Consider the following 21,381-nt stretch of genomic DNA (forward strand, 5'->3'; position numbering starts at 1 on the left):
CTTCCAAATACAACCCAGAAGAAAAAAACACTCAAAGAGACTCCCTAAACATTTAAATAGCCAAAGAAAATCCCCACCATGCTCAATAAAAGTCAAAAGAATATATTATACACAGACCACTCTTATGTAAAAACAATTGCAAGAAACCTTATTTGATGAGCTTTAGTGGTGTTGGGTCATAATATAGACTTACTTTACTATGTCTTCAATGTGTTTGGGTTTATCTTGGCCTCGAATAAAAATCAGTAATACAACCAAGCTCTATGTATGATTTGTGCGTCTTTTTGAAATTCATATTACAAAAGAACATTAAAAAATTCAGACTCCTGGCCGCAACTTGGATATTAATTAAACTCAAAAAGCATAAAACCTATGTTTGAAATAGTCCTTCCAATACATGAGCAATCAAAAGCTGTTGATGTGAAGGGTGCTAAAATACATGTAATAAAATGGGCATCTGAAAAAATCTTAGTCTCAGTCTTATAAAACTTCTTAGGCTATTTACATGGAGTATCTCTAACATCCACCATTGAAACGATGAACCTTCACCCACTGCTTGTCATTCAGCTAAAATCGCCTCTGCAAGCCAAAGTCTTGCTCTTTATGCTCGAGACAGCACTCCTTTTGAGCTGTGACATGGACAAGTTTAGTACTGAATGATTTGCCATTAAATTAACGAGAGAAGTGTTACTATACCTTGGGATACTTCCCCTCCTTCGCACGTCATACTCTGTCGCTTTGCGTAATGCTCTTGCAAATGCTTTGAAACAGGCTTCAATGATGTGATGAGAATTCTTCCCTGAGAGCTGCATTTAAAAAATTCCAGTCATATACATATGGTAATTGCAGGTTGTCTACACCCAAAAAAGTACACAAAAAGGTACCTTTCTTATATGAAGTGTCATGCCTGATGTGTTTACTAGTGACTGAAAAAAATGCTCGACTAGCTAGAAAAAATAGCGACAAGGATTAAAATTAATAATTAAATGAAGCATAAATGAGGATGGTCCTCTCATACAAAAAACATAAGCACAATTGATAATGCATTGTTTCCTTCGTTGAGTAACCTGAATCTTACTTGGGTATCGTATGTCCCGACACGTTCAGTTGGAATTTCCATATCATAAGCAAGAAAGGGACGCCCAGAAAGGTCCTGTTAAGTGTAAGACATGCGCATCTCAATGAAAGTGCTGACATGCTCATTACAAAGATACTGAAATGTGAGTTCGAGCCAAGGTAACACACCTACCAAAACAACATGCACTAAGGCTTCATCGAGTGGTGCGGTAAAATCCCCAAATCTAGAGATGCCTTTTCTATCACCCAAAGCTTGCAATAATGCCTGCAAGGCTACAAAAAACTTCATTATTATAAAGCTCATTGTCACACAGCATAGCACTAATAAGATAGAAAGAACAAAGTAAGACAATGGAGGCCATACAGTTCCAAAAGCAAGGGCGATGTCTTCATTAGTGTGATGATCATCGATATGCAAATCACCCTTCGCTGTTACATTCACATCAAAAAGCCCGTGTGATGCAATTTGCTGCAAAGACACAACCTCAACATCAAGAATACCACACAAAAACTCTCTCTCTCTCTCTCTCTGGGGCAAGTGGGGCTTTTACCCTTTGCATTACATAAAATTGGGCTTTTACCCTTTGCATTACATAAAATTCGACCATGGGTCAATACACAAGAAATATGGGAACGACTATCAAAGATATAAACTGTCAGTCAAAGTGCATGAAGGATCACATTAGGAAGATACAGGAGATGCAGCAAGTGATTCTTCAGGCAGTCTCTTTGCAAGATATAGCTAAAATCTTCACGATGCATTGGACTCCTGAGCACGGTGCTTTCAATTCAACCTTGATTACGTTAGGGAAGAACAGTGCCATGACATGGGAGGAGCTTGTTCCCATGATGTTGGATCAAGAAGATCAGTTATGGAGATTTAGATTTAAAGGGGGCTCTTAGACCCTAACACAGTTGTCTAAGAAGAAAAGCAAAAGCACAAGATAATACTTATGGTACTTGTGAGAGATCCAAGAAGAAGGTGCTATGTCATAAAGAGGAATATGCGGAGGAATTGCCCGAAGAAGTCAGATTCAGATTCGGAGCCCAGTAATGCGGTTACAGTTGCACCTACTCCAGCATTTACAGACTACCTTCATCTACATGAGATACTCACGGAGACTTGCGGATGGATAGCACTTGTCATATTTCTTTCCGAGCACCTATTCATTTTCCTTTGAAGCCTGAGTCAAAGTGATCCAGACTTTGGAGCAACATGGCCCGGAACATCTCCGACTTTCTATAACGAGGCATGGCACATCCTATAACCTATATTTGTTGATGACATGCCCACATGGCATGGTGTCTAGGTGGAGGAGCTCTAGCCTTTACGACTGACACAAGCTTCCGAACCTGGTGATTCTTCAAGGAGGGCTGATCTCTTGCCAAGATATGGCTAAAATCTTAAAAGACGCATTTGACTCCCGAGCGCAGTGCTTTTGTCACGTGGTTAGATGTGTACGTGGACAAGCTACTTCATGACATGGGTTCGGTTCAGTTCAGTTAGCCTAGCTTAGGAAGTGTTCTGGCACTTTTGTGAGTCTGTCCGCAGACCGTGCATGTCCAGGCACTTAGAGTAGATGCATATCCTTTGGTTGCACACAGCATGATCATTCGATTACCATCATAACCCATCAAGAGCATTTTTACAGTGCAGAGACCTATTTTAGCCATTTTTCACTTATTATTAATAAGTGCCTTTGTTGGGAAACTAGGAAAGGCAATTTTGACAAGCATGTATATAAGAAAACCTAGCGCTCGCACTTTCTGGCAGAAGAGGCAGCAAGAACCAAGTGTGCAACAGGCACCTTCTCAGCAAGACCTCCCCGACACTCAACCTAGCGTTTTCAGCCAACAGACCAAAGATCAAGCCTAGCGTTTTTCATGAAGGACAGTCAAGCGTTTTTGGAACCTTCTACAAGCGCCAGCAAGCAGCAATATTCAGCCAGCGTTTTTTGCAGTTGATGAAATTGCGTTTTTCAGCCTGCTGAAATTGCATTTTTCAGCCCTGCTATCCAACGTTTCCAGCAAACAAACCAACGTTTGTTCAGTAGATGGAACCAGCGTTTTCAGCCAGCAATCGTCCTCATCGTCGCCGCCGTCGTCACCGACTTAGAACCTCATTGCATCATAGCGTCGAGAACTTGCATCAGCATCTTGTATCAGAGCATCTTGTATCAAATTGTGCAATCAATAGCATAGACTTCTCTCGCCATCGAGAGAGGGGCCCTTGGAGGAGGGTTTGACAACATTCTGGTGTCATATTCTTCTCTCTCTATCTCTCAGTCTCAGTACTTTCATGCACAGTGTTTACCCACTTTGTTTGTGATCATTTGCACTCTCTCACTAAAGGAACAGAAGGCTCTCCCTTCCATAAGTAAAAGGAAACCTTGAGCGCAATTCGGAGCACTCATCTTGAGCAAAGTTCAAGACTCACATCCACTGCACCTTACATTGGTATCAGAGCTTTGGCAGTGTTCTGTATCACTCAAGGAAAGAACCACATTTTTTTTTTTTTGCTTGTTGCGGTCGCACGTAACCCAAGTCCACTTGGGCGTGACGATCCCTAGTCGTGTTTTTGAAGAGTGACAAGAACCCAAAGAAAGAAGGGCTTGTCCAACCTCCCCTTGTTTCTCTTTTCACTCATTAAGAGCGGACCGTGCACTTAACGGCCGGCCAATCGACGTGAGGTGGGAAAAAGCAACCTTGGTGAGCGCAAGGCCGCCAAGGGGTGCGCCCGCGGGAAAGAGAAGAGCTCGGGTAAGAGAAGATCCTTCTCTAACACGGATTGCAAGCGAAAGAAGAACCTCAAGACTCCAGAACCTCAAGAACCTCAAAGACTCGAGAACCTCAAAGACTCAAGAACCCAAGAACCCAAGACCCACAAGAACCCAAGTTCCTTGTGAACTTAAGAACCTAAAACTTCAGTGATTTTTTACCCTCCCCCTTCCCCATCTACGCCAAGGATTGCATCAAATCCTATGGAGGCTTTGGTCAAGTCGATGATGGACATGATGTTACACCAAGAAGCGCAACGCATTACCTTGGAGAGTGAACTAGAATAGAGCATGCTTTGAGAGAAAAAACCATGATAATGTGATTCAATTCAACAACTCCACCATCTTGTAAATCGTGTATTAAGTTTAAGACTTCTTTGCTTAATCCAGTCTCCAGATAGCCTGTCAGCATGGTTCCCATATTACAACATCTTTACCTGAGAGTTGGTTGAAAACACTACGAGCATCCTCAAAATGCATGCATAGGTGATTGTGTCTCTGTTGGGCATATCCTGCAATCAATGCGTTCCACAAGACAACATTCCGCACAGAAAGTTCGTCAAAGACTTGTTGCACACTGACAGGTGCACCACACTTGACATAAATACTGACCAACATTTTCCCTAAGACTTGAGTATGCATTCTTTTGAAGTAACCCGCTATCGGAATATTAACATGAACCCTACAGCCTTGGTACAAAACCTTCTGCTTAGCACAGTCTTTAAGCACACCACATTTGGCATACATGTCAATCAAGACAGTGCCAAACACAACATTTTATGTCAACAGCCCCCCATGAACTCTTTTGCCCATACCAACATCGTGCAAGATGTAGGTCATTGCATCGGGAGCGGAGCTCAATGCCACGTGCCTTCAAGATAGAAGGTGATTGCATTTAGAGAGCTGCCCTCTCTTTGCATCTGCTGAAAACGGCCCAGAGCTTCCTGCCCTGCCACTGTTGGGCATATCCCACGATCCGGGCATTCCAAGAGATGACATGGAAGAGCCCATATCAGCACCTTGGGTAGAACCACATGCCTTCAACATTCATGCATAGGTGAGCTTTCTAGCCCTGCTCTTGTTGTGCATATCCTGCAATCAATGCATTCCAAGAAATGCCACTCCGAAGTGCACCACATTTGGCATACATGCCAAGGTAGTGCCAAGTACGTAGTTTTTTTCCAATGGTCCCTCACTAACAATATCATCGTGAATTCTTTTGCCCATATCAGCTTCTTGCATAATGTCACATGCCTCCAAAATAGAAGCGTAGATGATTGCATTTGGAGAGCTGCCCTCTCTTTGCATCTGCTGAAAACAGCCTAGAGCTTCCTGGCCCTTCCACTGTTGGGCATATCTCGGCGATCAGAGCATTTCAAGAGAGCCCATATCAGCACCTTGGGTAGAGCCACATGGCTTCAAGATGTATGCATAGATGATTCACAACCTAGAGCTTTCTAGCCCTAATCTTGTTGTGCATATCTTGCAATCAATGCATTCCAAGAGACGTCGCTCCTAATAGTAATCTCCTCGAGCACTTTTTACGCTTTCTCAAGTGCACCACACTTGGCATACATGCCAAGGCAGCGCCAAGTACGTAGTGTTTTTTTCCAACAGTCCCTGACTAAAACTATCATTGTGAATTCTTTTGCACATTCGAGCATCTTGCATAATGCCACATGCCTTCAAGATAGAAGCATAAATGATTGCATTTGGAGAGTTGCCCTCTCTTTGCATCTGCTGAAAACAGCCCAAAGCTTCCTGGCCCTTCCACTGTTGGACATATCCCACGATTAGAGCATTTCAAGAGAGAACATGGAAGAGCCCATATCAGCACCTTGGGTAGAGCCACATGCCTTCAAGATGCATGCATAGGTGATTCACAACCTAGAGCTTTCTAGCCCTGCTCCTGTTATGCATATCCTGCAATCCATGCATTCCAAGAGACACCACTCCAAACAGTATGATCCTCAAGCACTTTTTTCTCAAGTGCATCACATTTTGCATACATGCCAAGGCAGTTCCAATTACATAGTTTTTTTCCAACAGTCCCTGACTAACATTATCATCGTGAATTCTTTTGCCGATTCCAGCATCTTGCATAATGCCACATGCCTTCAAGATAGAAGCATAGGTGATTGCATTTGGAGAGTTGCCCTCTCTTTGAAAACAGCCAAGAGCTTCGTGGCACTACCACTGTTGGGCATATCCCGTGATCAGAGTATCCCAAGAGACGACATGGAAGCTCGGCAAGCACTTTTTGTGATTTAAAAAGTACACCACATTTGGCATACATGTCAACCAAGGCAGTGCCAATCACGATGTTTTTTGTCAAGAGCCCTTGATGAACAATATCACCGTGAACTCTTTTGCCCATACCAATATCTTGCACATGCTAGATGCCTTCAAGCTGGGCATTGTATCGGAAGCTCTAGGCCACATGCCTTCAAGATAGAAGCGTAGGTGATTGCAGCTGCCTGACATGGAAGCTCATTAAGCACTTGTTGTGCTTTGGCAGCCAGCTCTGTGCAAACTTTCACAACGAGAGAAAAGCATCGACACAAACACGAGTAAAAACCAGCGCTGTGTTTCCTGCGAGGCTCCTCGCCATGCGATTCAAGTTGTGCGCAATGGCTTGGATCGTGCCAAGTGGCCACTTGTGGGCTCAAAGATGGAAAAAACGACCTTTGGCTCACCACGTAACAAGCGCGCTTGGCGGCCGAGGAAGAAAAGCAGAAAGAACGGCAGCTATTGAGCGTGAGCGTGAGCAAGCGCACTTGGCGGCCGAAGAAAAGAAAGGAGGCGGCCAAAGAGAGACGAGCAGCCTTGGAGTCAGAGCGTGAGGCGCAAAGAGACCAACGCATGAAAGAGTTGGTCCTACAGGTCCTTACCTCGAAACCCGAGCCGGCCAAAGATGTTGGTGGTTCATCAAGTGGCGCAAGCGGAGATTCGGACTCCAACAACCCCGTCACAGAAAAGATCACGTTCAGTAAGTATGATGGTAAGATGGATGCTAGTGTTATTCATTCTTGGTTGCATCAATTTAATGCTTATTTTGCGACAACTAAGAAGACAAGAAATAGCAAGGTTTTGACGGCAGCTATGTACCGCAGCTATGTACCTTGCGGGTGATGCCATTAATTGGTACCACGCATAGCAAGAGGCATAGTTGACCGCGCACCTAGAGGAAGCCGAGGAAGGCACGCCCCTTTCCTTTAATTGGGTCACTTCCAAGACAAGCTCAAGGCACGGTTTATGCCACCACAATAACTAGCGCGGTTGAAAGAGGATTGGCGAAATCTCAAGCAGAATGGTATGCTAGTCATGTCTTTTTCTAACCATGTTTTGCAGCTTGGCACCCAATTACACAAATCGGATGATGAGCGCAAAGAGTCTTTTTTTTTGGGTTGGACGAATATATCAAGTTTGATGTAGAAGTCTTCGACCCGCGGATCTCAACAAGGCGGTAGCAATTGCTCTCTCCCAAGAGATGAAGCACAACAAGGGAAAGCCTAATGAGAACAAGACTTCGCAAAGTACCTCTCAGACTTCTCAAAACCCTCAGAACGATAAGAACGGCAAGAATGGTAACTCTTCTAACCAATCTTCCTCTAGTCTCTCAAAAAAGAACTCTACAAATGAACCTAAGGGTAAAGCTAACACAATTGCTAAACCTAAGCTCGCTCCATATGAAAAGGCAGAAAAAGGAATTTTAGGAGGATACACCACGTCGGAAGAACAAAGCATTTATTTTAAGGAAGGTCGATGTTATCATTCTCACATCAAGGGTCACATAAAAAGAACATGTCATAAGCTTGAATCTGAATCTAATGAATCTAAAGAACCCACAGAACCCACACCCTCTGTCAATGCAATAAATGAGAACACGTGTGACCCAAGTTTCTCATGATCCTATTGATGAGTCTCTCATTAAGTGTTATGATCATGTGAAGAGTGAGCGTTTTGTCATATTGTTTGACCCAGGCAATATGCATGATGTGATTAGTGACCCTCTTGTCGAAAGAGCCCACTTGGAGGTTAGCAAGACATCTCCTTTCGAGGTGTCGGGCTTCACTCCCGCTATGGACTCTCTCATCACGCAAAGAGTGCCTTGATGTTTTGTTCACTGTTTAACAAGCATCCTTCCACAGAAAATTTGTAGTCTCTCCTCTTTCAGGATGTGATATGCTTTTGGGCATTCGATGGTTCCGTGAGCATAACCCTCTCTAATTGGGCGGAAAATACGTTCACTTTCAATGCCACAAGTGACTCTCTCATTGTCATTCGTGAGGAGGAAGTTGTTCATTCTTCATTTCTCATTTTTAATGTGCAGGTGAAGATTGAAAAGAATCAGGAGAAGGAGACTCTCTCAATCTTTTCTTCTCCAAAGCACGACACATGATTTGCATGATAATGATAAGCATGATGATTTGCATGATCAAGATGTGATTATTCACGAGTATGATGATTTGCAGGATAAAGATGAGATTGTTCAACATAAAGCCGCCGATGAACACTCCTCCCGCATAACCTAATAAGGTCCGGGCCGGGAGATATTCAACGACTCCCTCATCACTCCTCCCGCATAACCTAAAAAGGTCCGGGCCGGAAGATATAGAGGCCTTTTACAACCAAATGCCCCCCAGACCGCAGTCTGCGTCGTTCGGAGGTGCTGAGAGTAACCACTGCTCAGACTTCTTAATACTCCTCCCGCATAACCATCCAAGTCCGGGCCGGGAGTCTCAACAACAATTATTTTACAAGCATACAACCAAACGCTCCCCAGGCATCGGCCTGCGTCGTTTAGAGGTTTTCAAACATACAACGAAACGCTCCCCACGCATTGGCCTGCGTCGTTCCGAGGTTCAACAATACCAAAACAGTATTTCTCACTTCCCACCCGGGAGTAAAATCACCAATCATTGAAACCAGTATCAAACCAGAGTCAAACAATTCAAATCGGCACCAAAACAGGTTCAAAACAGATACCATCCATTTCAAACAAAGTTTCAAACAATAATTTCTTAAACAAAGTTCAAAAGTATTTAACTATAAAACAACTAGAGAGTTCATTCAGGATTTTGTTCGGTGAGGACGACTGGCTTGCCCTTCTGCATCACGGTGATGGTTCGGTTCCGGACTTGGAGAGTCGCATCATTCTTGTCATGCCAGGGCATGCCTAATAGAACGTCACAATTGCCCAATTGCCCAACTTCATGATGTGGAAATCAACTTTTCCATGATAATCTTGAATAGTCACTGGAAGAGCACCAATGGGCGGTACTACTTTCTGAGTTTGCCCTGTGGCTAGCTCAGCTTCAATTTCTCCACCCTCTCCATCATAATCAAAGTGCATCTGCTTTAAGAATTCTCGATGGATGAAGTTCTCTGTAGCTCCGGGGTCAAAGAAAATAAGGGCTTTGAAACCATTGACTTTGCCATATGCTCGACACAATTCATTTGTACTCTCAAGACGTATGCCATAAATATCAGGAACTAGTCCAATAGCGGGTCTAGCTCTCTTAGCAGGAGGTGGCGTTGGGGTTCTGTTGACCATTGGTGCTGGCGTCGGCTCCTCTGGTCTCAGTGCGTTTGGAACAATTAGAATGATTATGCCCTGTTTGAAAGCATCCAAAGCATCAGCCTTCTTGTAGTAAGGTGTCTCGTTGTTGAGGCGTCAAACGAGGCCTTTGCGGTTGATTTTCACGAGACTCTCGAGAATTTGTTCGTTGTTGCCAAGGGTTGTGGTTAGTGGCCGGAGATTCTTCTGTGGTAAACTCTAGCTTTCCCTTCATTAGTTTGTAGCCGACCGCAGCATGGTCCATAAGTTCTTGCATGGTAGAGACTTGCTTGGATAGACAATATTCCTGCAATGGTGATGGTAGTCCAATGGTGTATCGCTCACATTGGGCCTCCAAGGGAACAAATCTAAAGGACACCGGAAGGTACACGTCGAGAAACCTTTGGTTATATTCGTCCATGGTTTCAGTGGCAAGCATTTTCAAGTTGCCCCACTCTGCCAAAATCCGCACTTCAAACATAGAAGTCATGTAACTACGTGCAAAAACTGTCTTGAAAGCTTGCCAAGTCCTTGGAGCATGCGGTTGTGTCGCGATTTAACTCCACCATTGCATAGCATTATCTTTAAGAAATCCCGCTGCTCGAGAAATCTTGGATTCTTCTGTATAGTTCCCTAAAGCATAGATGTTGTCGAATTGCTGTAGGAACTGCAATGCTTTCTTGCGATCTTTCACCCCAGAAAAAGTGAAAATTTTGACTATCGTGCCACCATCTTTGAAATCTTTGGGTTGGTTTTGCGCATATCCCGGGTATGGATAATAAGGGTATCCATATGGGTTCCAACCATTGTAGCCTGGTGGCGGTGGTGGTGGAGGTGGGGGCAATGGCTGTGGCAAAGGCGGTTGCACTGGATCAAGGTCAAATGGCTGCACCATATTCCTGAAGACTCCCCCGATTGGGACAGACGGCTGAGAAGGTTGCCGGTTGGAAGCTCTCGTACTTTCTGGTGCCGGAGGAGGAGGTACCACCTGGGGCATCAAAGGGGGTAACATGTAGTTCAAAAATTGTTGAAAACCTTGCAGCATCGGAAGATTCTGCCGAGGATGCCACGAAAGAATGTCGTAAAGCTCGTTGAGCAGAAACTGCAAATATTCTGCAGAATCCATGAATTCCAAGTATTGGGTTCTTAATTGGCTTATGCCCTGTAAGACACTGCGGTGAAGACGGGAGCGCGCCCGATGCGCGATGAAGTAAGGGTGGGAGTGGCTAATAAGTCCACGTTGGAGAGCGAAGATCCCTCAAACAATAGCTTTGTCTGCTCTTTTTTTTTTTAGAACCGGTATGCTTTCAGAAAAGCACACGCCTGATGCTCTAATACCGCTGTCACAAGGCGGGCACCACGTGCCAATAGAAAAGAATAGACTGAACAACTTTAAGCACTTCAAATAACAATTGAACTGAGAGAGAGAGAGAGAGAGAGAGAGAGAGAGAGAGAGAGAGAGAGAGAGAGAGAGACAACACGTGACACGGAGTGGCGGAATTCCACCCCAGAGAGTATTGGCCCCAAACCTTGGCGTCCCTTTCAGTATTTCTTTATATTGCATCAACACAGTACAAGCCGGTACTCCAAACTCTACACCTTCACTAGGAGGCATGCCAGAGAATGAGCCCTAGCCTCATATTTAAAGACCCTTGGCCTGAAAAGCAGTTATAGTAAAAATGCTTTAAAACTCAAAAGCTTCTGGTTCAAAAGCAAAGCCAAAAAGCTGTCAACGCAATTTACGAAAATCCGTACAGCCTGCCACGTCATCAGCCAGCACAAAACGCAGAAATCCGTACAGCTTGCCACGTCATAATGTCAATGCAATTTTCGAAATCTGTCTGTTGTCCTTAGGGTTAGGGTTAGGGTTTCTGCAGTTTTAGGGTTAGGGTTTCCAAAATTAGGGTTTAGGCCCCTCAGCCACATCTGTAAGTTGACTCCATTCTTTAGGCTTTGACACGTCAACAGTTTGTTACACCCAAGGCTAGCACTATCTGGCAGAAGAAGAAGGAGAGCATCAGGCACTCAAGTGAAGCAGGGCCTCTGGAGACCCTTCTCAGCAAGACGACCCTCACCATTGCCTTGGGCGATTTCAGCCAGCAAGAGGACAGTAGCTTCAGCGTTTTTGAACCAGAACCCACCAGCGTTTTGGTGAGCAAAATCAACGTTTCTCAGCCCAACAGCCTCAGTGTTTTCAGCATCACTGCATCATCGATTCCCTCACGGAGTCAGCCCTACTATTGGCGCCTATCAGCCCTGCCAAAGCAATGTCAGGATCAGCCAGCCACTAGCGTTTTTGGAAGGCCATCACAGCAGCGTTTCCCTAGCATTTACAGCCAGCATACCCAGCGTTTCTGAGAGCCTCATCAGCGTTTTTGAAGCAATACAGATCAGCGTTTTGGAACAGCTTTAGGGCAGCGTTTTGCACATGCTGTCCAGCGGTTTCAAGCCATAAGAAAACAGCAGTTTCACCCATAGGAAGCAACGAAATCAGCCATCAAGTTCGCAGATCATCCTTCGACTTGGTGACACAGATACCGACTCGAAGCATTCAGTTTTCAGCCCTAGTCTCGTCCTCATTGTCCACACCGTCGACATCGACATAGCCGTTAGACTTGCATCAGCATCGTTGTATCAGATTGTGCAATCAATAGTAGACCACTCTCACCATCGAGAGTGGGGCCCTTGGACGAGGGTTTTACAACGTGTCACAAAGTGATGACGTGGCTATGGACAGCAAAAACCCTAATTTCTGCCAGAAACCCTAAAATTCCTGCAAACCCTATTTTTTTGCCAAAAACCCTAATTTACGGAAATCGCGGAGGCTGAAAAAAAAAAGTTAGCGACGCGAATTTTGCTTTTTTTTTTTTTAGAGAGAAAAGACTCTCTAAGAGAGAGAGAGAGAACTGATGCTTTTTATTTTAAAAGCTTTTGGGGCTCTGCTTTTGGGCATCCCTTGTAATCTTTAAATTAGTCGTGAGGGCCTCACTTCTCAAAGCATCTGGACGCAGAGTCTGAGAGTGAAACCATAGCCACTCTCTTGTACTTTGATCTGATTAATATAAAAAGAAATACCGAAAGGGGCGCCAGTCTTTGGGGCCGATATCTCTAGGCAAGGAACTCCGCCGGGCCAGTGTACATCTATTGTTGATCTATGACTTGTTTTGAAGTGGTTATTTGGTGCTGTCGCGGTTGATCCTTGACTTGGAGTGTCCAAGTCTGTTACAGTGGTATCAGAGCACGACCGATTTCTCTTCTACGGGAAATCCGATCCCCAATTTTTTTTTCCGCGGCACCTATGGCTTCACACAAGGATCAGTCGACTCCCTCTGCATCTGGAGATGCGGGCTGGGATCACAACAAAGATTCTGGCAGAGAGTATGGCCCGCCTCGGCCTACTCAGGCGGAGCAAAGAGAGATGACGCGTCGTCAATTGATCGGCGATGCAACGAAGATGATGCTTAGTTTTGCCAAGGACCCGAAGATGGCAAAATATATGAACCAGACCTCTTTGGAAGAGGTACAGATGGAGTGGCAGAGAACCACAACACCACTCCCGAAACCCGCTCTCAAGAAACCTTCTGCCTCCAAGAAAATATACGGAGAAGGAACTCGAGAACGTGGTTGATGCACGGATTGCTCAGCTTTTTGACGCGCAAAAGAAAGCCAAAAAGCACGGCAAAATGCAAAAGAAAAGCACTAACTTTCCAGGTTATTTGGGTCGTCAGTCGACTTTTGACAAGGCAAAGAAACAAAAGAAGCGTGTTCGATTTTAAGGAGTACCCGGTTCTTCTTCTTCTTCTTCTTCTGATAGTACTTCTAGCTCCTCGGATTCGAGCGAAGAAGACAGTAAAAGCAAAAAGCGAAGCAAGACACAAAGCTTCGGAAAGGGCAAGAAAAAGACAAAGAAGGCTACATCTCGCCCAGAGACTGACAGTTCTACTGAGGACTCGTCTACAGATAGCTCAAATTCCGATGACGGAAAGTTTTATGCGAACAAGAAGAATTTTTACAAAGCTAACCAGTATGACTTTCTCGAAGATCAAAGCAAGAAAGTCCGAGAGTTTAAGGAAGGTGGCCACTCGATCAAGTTTGATACTTTTCAGGATACTCAGATGCTTCGAAGGCTTTGTCTTTTATACAGCAGTTTGACATCTCTTTCGCGGGAGGACGCTATTCAAAGCACTCCAAGATTCAGAGAGCTGCCTCTTACTTTAAGAGGAATGCTCGTACTTGGTGGTCCACGCTTCTTTTAACAAGAGTGCGCCAGTTAAATGGCTGAAATTTAAGAAGCTTTTTATTTCTTCTTGGTTGACGCAAGAATATAAACGAGATGTACGAGCTGCTTCGAACCATCTTCGGATGACCATGAAAGATACAATCAATGCTTATTGTGAAAGATTCTAGAGCTCTTTTCTACCCGCCTCTTCATTCAAGAAGATCTCGTTCAGAGAACAGATTGAGCGGTTTACCTTGGGTCTACCTACAGAGATCCGAGATCACTGCTTGGAACAGAAGTCAGCTTCTATTCAGGAGTTGATGAGTCATGAGAAGCGGGGCTTTGCCATTCACTCTGGCAGTTTGACCGACCCCATGACACAACGAGCCGAAATGAAAGTAGAAAGAAAAAGAGCAACCCAGAGAAAAAGGATGCACGACCCAAGTTTACTCCTGAGGAGAGAGCTCGCTTCATCAGAGACGGGAAGTGCTTTGGATGCGGGGAACATGGACATATCTCCGCGAAGTGCCCTAAAAAGGCACAGAAAGAACAGAATGATAAAGACGACGACAGGCCTGAGAGTTCGAGAGCAGTTGAGGAATGTGGCAGAAAAGGCAGATAGAAAAGCAGAACTGGTACCACATGGCGTGGGACCTACACCGAATCAAATGAATGAAAGTACAAACTTCGCCGCTTTTTGGGGCAAAGTGAAGGATCAGGAAGCTCTTTTGAAGGAGCCAATGCCAACTTCTTTTCACTTGGAATTGGCGGCTAGATTTGGAATTACGCCCAACAGACTGACGCCACATGCGGAGGTAGTTCGACTGGCACCCGGATGGGATGTTGCCATTACACCGAGCATTGGCAAACTTCGTTTGCAATGACAGGGGTGTTCAGGGCACGCGAGTGACGTTCTACTCAGGATCCCTTGGTACCACCAGAACTATGCCGTGGTTGACTACCGGGCCGAGAAAGCAACTTTGATAAATGAAGGGCTTAGAGATTGTACTTGATGAACTTCAGTTTCTTCCTCATTCTTTTGGGAGAGAATTGAACGATGGATAAAGGTTGAATATGTTTTGACGTGATCAAAAGAACGCCAAGATTTTTCTCCACACTCATGCCGATTGCTTTTCAGAGGGCCTGAAGATCATACCATTGATCTGATACCTGGAAGCACGTCACCAAATCGGCCACCTTACCGTGTGAGCCGAGTAAAAAATGAAAAGATTATGAACCCAGTGAAAGACCTCTTGGAAAAGGGTCTTGTCCAGCCTAGTCCTTCACCGTATTGCTCTCCAGTGTTGTTGGTTTTGAAGAAAGACGGATCTTGGAGAATGTGCATCGATTATAGCACTCTCAAAGAACAGATTTCCGATTCCTAGCATCGATGATATACTCGACAGGTTACAGGGATCCTCGTGCTTTAGCAGGATTGACTTGAAGAGTGGATATCTCTCAGTTTCATGCACCTTCACGCACAATGTCCATTCACTTTGTTTGTGTCCATTGCACTCTCTCATTAAAGAACGGAAGGCTCTCCCTTTCCTAAGAAAAAGGAACCTTGAGCACAGTTCAGAGCACTCATCTTGAGCAAAGTTCAAGATTCATTCCGCTGCACCTTACACAGGATTACCGAGATCAACTTGGTTTTTCAGTTATGCCCTTGTCACATTACGACTTGATCCTTGGCCAATCTTGGTTATTTCAGTATGATCCAATCATCAATTTCAAGGATCACTGTCACAAAACGGGAGCGTACACGAGCACTTAGAAAATCTGAAAATTATAATTCTTTGAAAACATGAGAGAAGGGAGAAGATCGACACAGTATTGGGAACCAGAAGATATTGGAGGTATATGTCCAAGCACTACAGTTGAGGTCAACTGTTTAGAAGCCAGAGGGATGTTGCTAATTGGACTATTTCTTATTTTTAATGATTAATTTCTTTTTTAGGATATTTTATTATGTGCACTAAGAACTGTTAAAAGATTGTAGCTATAGGAAATGCCATCAGGAACGGACAACTCTGATGTGTCATTTGATGGGTGACGGTAAACATCGCGAAGGAGCTGTCACAAAACGGGAGGGTACACGAGCACTTAGAAAATCTAAAAATTATAATTCTTTGGAAACATGAGAGAAGGGAGAAGATCGACACAGTATTGGGGAACCAGCCGATCTCCATCTTACTCTCCTGATTATACTTCTACTTCTCGATCATCTCGTCAGGAGGAGGAAGCCGCTACTACTACTACTCTTCATCAACCTAAAGATAAGCCTCGATTCAAGAAGCATGCTGGCAAGTCTCAACATCGCATGAGAGTCTTCAAATCAGGCGACAAGGACATCAAGTTCGAAACCTACAATGGACGGAGAGACATCTCCAAAGCACTGTCCTTCATCAGACAGTTTGAAGTCGCCTTTACCAATGGGCACTTCACAGAAAGATCCAAATTACGCCATGTGGGGATGCACCTCAAGGAAACGGCAAGTAATTGGTGGTTAGCCAAGATTCTGGAAGGTTCTCACGCCAGAACTTGGGAGAGCTTCAAATCTGAATTTTATGAACAATTTCTTCCACCTGACTTCGACCAGGACATACGGAAGGAATGGGACTGGCTTGCCCAGAAGGAATATGAAAGAGTAAAGACTTATGTGAACAAGTATTGGTCGGTTCTTCTGAAGGTCACTCCCTTCATGAAGATTGCCGACGAGGAAAAGAAAAGAAAATTCGAAGCGGGTCTCCAACCACAGCTTCGAAAGAATATGAAGGTGTATCCGCATGATACTCTTCAAAGGATGATGGAGTCAGCAATCATTGCTGAGGATTTGCACTCAACTGGGACGCCAAGAAAGATGGAGCATAGCACTTACCGTGCAAGACAAAGAGGGGTCTACGATGACCAGGGGGGCCAAGGAAGAAAAACATCCTCCATCTAGAGACGATGATCATTCTAAGAAGCCAAAGGGCACTGGCAAGCGAACTAAGTATCTTTCTCCTACTCAACTCCAAACTTTCAGAGAGGAAGGAAGATGCTTCTACTGTGGCGAGAAAGGACATATGAAACCGGACTGCCCGCTCAAGCAGCAACGGCAAGAACAACCCTCTACGAGGCAAGAGAAAGCAAGGAAGGAACCCGCACCACCAAGCTCGAAATCAATTCCAGATGTTCAAGGAAACACTCCTGATGAACTCCCTCCGGTACGCCCGAAAGATCACCACATAGATCTCATACCGGGTAGCTCGCCTCCCAATCAACCCCCTTATCGGGTGAGTCTTGCTAAGCAAGAGGAAATTTTGAAGCAAGTCAACGAGCTTCTAGAGAAAGGGTTAGTACGGCCAAGTGCTTCACCCTACTGTTCTCGAGTTCTACGGTGCAGAAGAAAGATGGCACGTTTCGAATGTGCATAGACTATCGGTCTTTAAACAAGATCACAATCAAGAATCGCTTTCTGATCCCTCGGATTGATGATATACTTGATAAGTTGCAAGGTGCAAGTGTCTTTAGTCGCATAGACTTGAAGAGTGGGTATCATCAGATACGGATCGCCCCTGAGGATGTCCATAAGACAGCTTTCCGCACAACCTTTGGACTATATGAATTCTTGGTAATGCCTTTCGGCTTGACAAATGCTCCTGTGACGTTCAATCGCATGATGGACCGCATTTTCAACCCGTATCGAGCTTTTACGGGAGTATTCTTTGACGACATACTCATCTTCTCTAAGTCAGAACAGGAACATCGGAAGCACTTGGACTTAGTGTTTCAAGAATTGCGAAAGCATGAGTTGCATGTGAATGCAAAGAAGAGCGAGTTCTTTCTCTCAGAGATACACTATCTCGGCCATATAGTCTCTCACAATCAAGTGAGTATGGATCCTGCCAAGATCCGAGTGGTAGAAGATTGGCCTATTCCCACTACGGTACATGATGTACGTAGTTTCCTCGGATTATGTTCGTATTATCGAAGGTTTGTTCGAGGATTTGCTCATGTAGCAGGACCACTTTATGACTTGACAAAGAAGAAGATTCCTTTCTGATGGGGATCGAGACAACAAGGAGCTTTTGATCGGCTCAAGTACTCGTTAAGCCATGGACCTATTTTGATAGTGCCTGACTTGAGGAAACCATTTGAGGTTCACTGTGATGCTTCAGGCGATTGCATCGGAGCAATGTTAAACCAAGAAGGCCATGCAGTGGCCTACGAAAGCAGACGGCTTAAGGATGCAGAGTTGCATGCATCAATCTACGAAAAGGAACTCACGGCTGTGATTCACGCCTTATCCAACTGGAAGCACTATCTTCTAGGAGCAAATTTTGTGATCAAGACTGATCACCAGAGTTTGCGGTATTTTCTTACTCAAAGGAAACTATCTGAGAAGCAGATGAGATGGGCAAACTTTTTGTCTATGTTTCACTTCCAGATCCTTCACACGGCTCGGAGTAACAATGTAGTCGCAGACGCACTGTCTAGGCAGCCAAGGGTGAACGCTATCACTTCGGTGTATCACCAAGAATTAGAAGCACTACCGGATTTATATCCGAATGATCCAGACTTCTCCACCATCTGGGGAAAGCTACATCGTGGAGAGAATGAGTTTCCCTATTCTATTCGGGACAGTTATCTCTATCACCATCAAGCCATATGTGTGGCGTAACCATTAAGAAAGAAGATCATGGATGAAGCACACGCTTTGCCTTATGTGGGTCATCGGGGTATTCTCCCTACGACCTTAGCAATGGAAAGATATTTCTTTTGGCCTAGTCTTAAAGCAGACATTGATAAGTATGTCAGGGAATGCTTGGTTTGCCAAAAAGTGAAGTATGATCGGCATAAGACGCCTGGGTTGCTACAACCTTTGCCTGTGCCTAATGAACCTTGGGAAAGTATTGCCATGGACTTCGTCATGGACCTCCCTAGAACTCAGACTGGAAATGACGCGATCTGGACCATTGTGGACAGGTTTAGCAAGCAAGCACACTTTATACCAGTCAAGAAAACGATCAAAGCAGATCATATGGCTAGGGTTTTTGCAGCACAGATCTTTAAGCATCATGGAATGCTTAAGTCTATTGTGAGTGATCGAGATCCTCGCACGACACGAAAATTTTGGCGTGCCTTGATGGATAATCCTGGTACGAAGCTGAATTTTTCATCTGCCTACCATCCTCAAACGGACAGGCAAAGTGAGATAGCCAATTCCACAGTATTGGATATGTTAAAAGCTTATGTGTCAGACCGGCAATCTGACTGGGAGAAATATTTGCCTCTTGTCGAGTATGCGTATAACAATACCATACACTCATCGACGGGGAAAGCACCTTTTGAGATTGTTTATGGTAAGCCTTTGCTTCCACCCATCCTTTTAACTAAGGATAAGATGTTTGCAGCAGATGAATTTGTCCGGGATTTGGACACCGCCTACGGGCAAGTTAGGAGAACTATTCTACGCTCTCAAGAAAAGCATAAGAAAGCTGCAGACAAGCACAGAAGGAATCTAGACTTAACAGTCGGACAGTTAGTCTTACTCAGGTTTGAGAAGGCAAGACTTAAGAAACAAGCGTCTCATAAGGGGAAAGTGGTAAAACTTTCTACCCGTTATTATGCGCCGTTTAAGATCATTGAGCGAGTGAATGATGTCGCTTTCCGATTAGAGCTACCGCCTAATTGGAAGATCCATAATGCTTTCCATGTCAGTTTACTCCGGCCGTATGTGGGACCGCTTCCAAGCCAGCCTAGTGCTGAAGAACCTCCTGAGGTTCAGGAAACAGAAGAAATACTCCAACCGGAGCAGATAGTAAGTCATGAGGAGCGGTCTCTCAAATCCGGAAAGATAACACGGAAGTATTTGGTTAAGTTTAAGAACTATTCGAATCTAGATGCTCAGTGGATGACGCAGGAGGAATTAGCAGCTTATCCCGAGATACTGGAGGTATATGTCCAAGCACTACAGTTGAGGTCAACTGTTTAGAAGCCAGAGGGATGTTGCTAATTGGACTATTTTCTTATTTTTAATGATTAATTTTTTAGGATATTTTATTATGTGCACTAAGAACTGTTAAAAGATTGTAGCTACAGGAACTGCCATCAGGAAACAGACAACTCTGGTGTGTCATATGATGGGTGACAAGAAGCACCGTGAAGGAGTTGGCCTGTTAGTTCGGTGGGAGAAGACCAGGTAATGGTGGTCCCTGATGAGTCACAAGATGGGTGACAGGTTCATCGGTAAGGGGACACACTTAGGGTCTAAGGAGGAAATCCGAACTAAGTAAGAAAATACGCGTAAGAACGTAAGCACAAGAATAAAGATGGGGTTCAATGAAAATTTTTACGAAAAGCAGGAACAATCGCGAGAAGGCAGACGCTTTCCCACGAGGAATCTATGTTTGCATTGCATTCGTGCATGTGGTTGCATCCAGGGAAGCTTGGGAAGTATTGTGAAATGCATTGGTTTTAACTTATAAGGTTTTATTGAGTTTTTGGGCAGGTTCAGACCAATTTTAAAATATGCCGGCCGCCCACTTAATAAGTGGGCAGCCACTTAGAAGATAAAGCAACAAAACCAGCCAACGAATTCTCTCTCCCTATTTCAAGTAGAACAGCGCAAAAAAAAAAAAAAAAAAAAAAAAACGGCAATATTGGGGACCAGAAGATGGGCTGGTCCCCCCCCCCGTAAAGAGTATTCTTTTATTCAGGGAGAATTCTTATACAAGCACGAGAACCCGAGGAAACCCCTCCGTTCTGTAATCTTAGACCCGAAGGTCGTGCTTTCCCGTAAAGGGCTTGGGCACAAGGCCGTTCCTTCCCGTAAGGGACTTAGGTGCGAAGCCGTGCTTTCCCGTAAGGGACTTAGGCGTGAAGCCATACTTTCCCGTAAGTGACTTAGGCGTGAAGCCGTACTTTCCCGTAAGGGACTTAGACGTGAAGCCGTACTTCCCGTGAAGGGCCTTCCAGTAAGACGGGAGATTCCTGCAAAACAAACCACACAAACACGCGACAACAATTCGTATGGCGAATCCACAATAGATACCTGTCGCTCTTGCGCGGGAAAAAGCGACTTCCGTGCTTCGTAGTCTCGCGATCTCTTGCGGCAGAGTCTTCTCTTGCTGACGTTGGTACCCCACGTGAGTGAGGGCATGTGGTGCTTTTATAGCTCCCTGGCCACGGCACGAATAACTGCTCCCGTTTTTTTTTTGTTTTTTTTTTCAATGCGATTCTACCCGAAATAGGGAGAGAGAATTCGCTGGCTGGTTTTGTTGCTTTATCTTCTAAGTGGCTGCCCACTTATTAAGTGGGCGGCCGGCATATTTTAAAATTGGTCTGAACCTGCCCAAAAACTCAATAAAACCTTATAAGTTAAAACCAATGCACTTAACAACACTTCCCAGGCGTCCCTGGATGCAACCACATGCACGAATGCAATGCAAACATAGATTCCTCGCGGGAAAGCGTCTGCCTTCCCGCGATTGTTCCTGCTTTTCGTAAAAAGCTTCATTGAACCCATCTTTATTCTTGTGCTTGCGTTCTTATGCGTATTTTCTTACTCAGTTCGGATTTATCATTTCCTCCTTAGCCTACGGGATGCCCCCTTACTGATGCACCCGTCACCCATCATGTGACGCATCAGGGGCACTCATAACCCGGCCCTTTCCACCGAACTTACGGAAACTCCTTCGCGATGTTTACCGTCACCCATCAAATGACACATCAGAGTCGTCCGTTCTTGATGGCAGTTCCTGTAG

At 44.7% G+C, this 21,381-nt stretch overlaps 1 protein-coding gene across 2 annotated transcripts in view; it reads right to left on the reverse strand.

The window, feature by feature from the left end:
• Positions 1–327: 327 nt before the first annotated feature.
• LOC147434990 (uncharacterized) overlaps positions 328–21,381 on the reverse strand; it is a 41,604-nt gene continuing 20,550 nt past the window's right edge. Inside the window, exons 3-8 of one of the 2 annotated variants that reach the window (XM_086491355.1) lie at positions 1,442–1,546; positions 1,250–1,342; positions 1,079–1,153; positions 885–947; positions 697–806; positions 328–629 (exon numbers count right to left, since the gene is read on the reverse strand). In XM_086491355.1, coding sequence (XP_086347481.1) covers positions 602–629; positions 697–806; positions 885–947; positions 1,079–1,153; positions 1,250–1,342; positions 1,442–1,546 — 474 coding nt within the window. In that variant the 3' untranslated portion in view covers positions 328–601. The remainder of the gene's footprint in view (positions 630–696; positions 807–884; positions 948–1,078; positions 1,154–1,249; positions 1,343–1,441; positions 1,547–21,381) is intronic. The other variant, XM_086491356.1, reaches the window with a different exon arrangement.

Source organism: Adiantum capillus-veneris, chromosome 19 (genome assembly GCF_014529385.1).
Source record: "Adiantum capillus-veneris isolate H3 chromosome 19, ASM1452938v2, whole genome shotgun sequence".
Lineage (NCBI taxonomy): Eukaryota > Viridiplantae > Streptophyta > Polypodiopsida > Polypodiales > Pteridaceae > Adiantum > Adiantum capillus-veneris.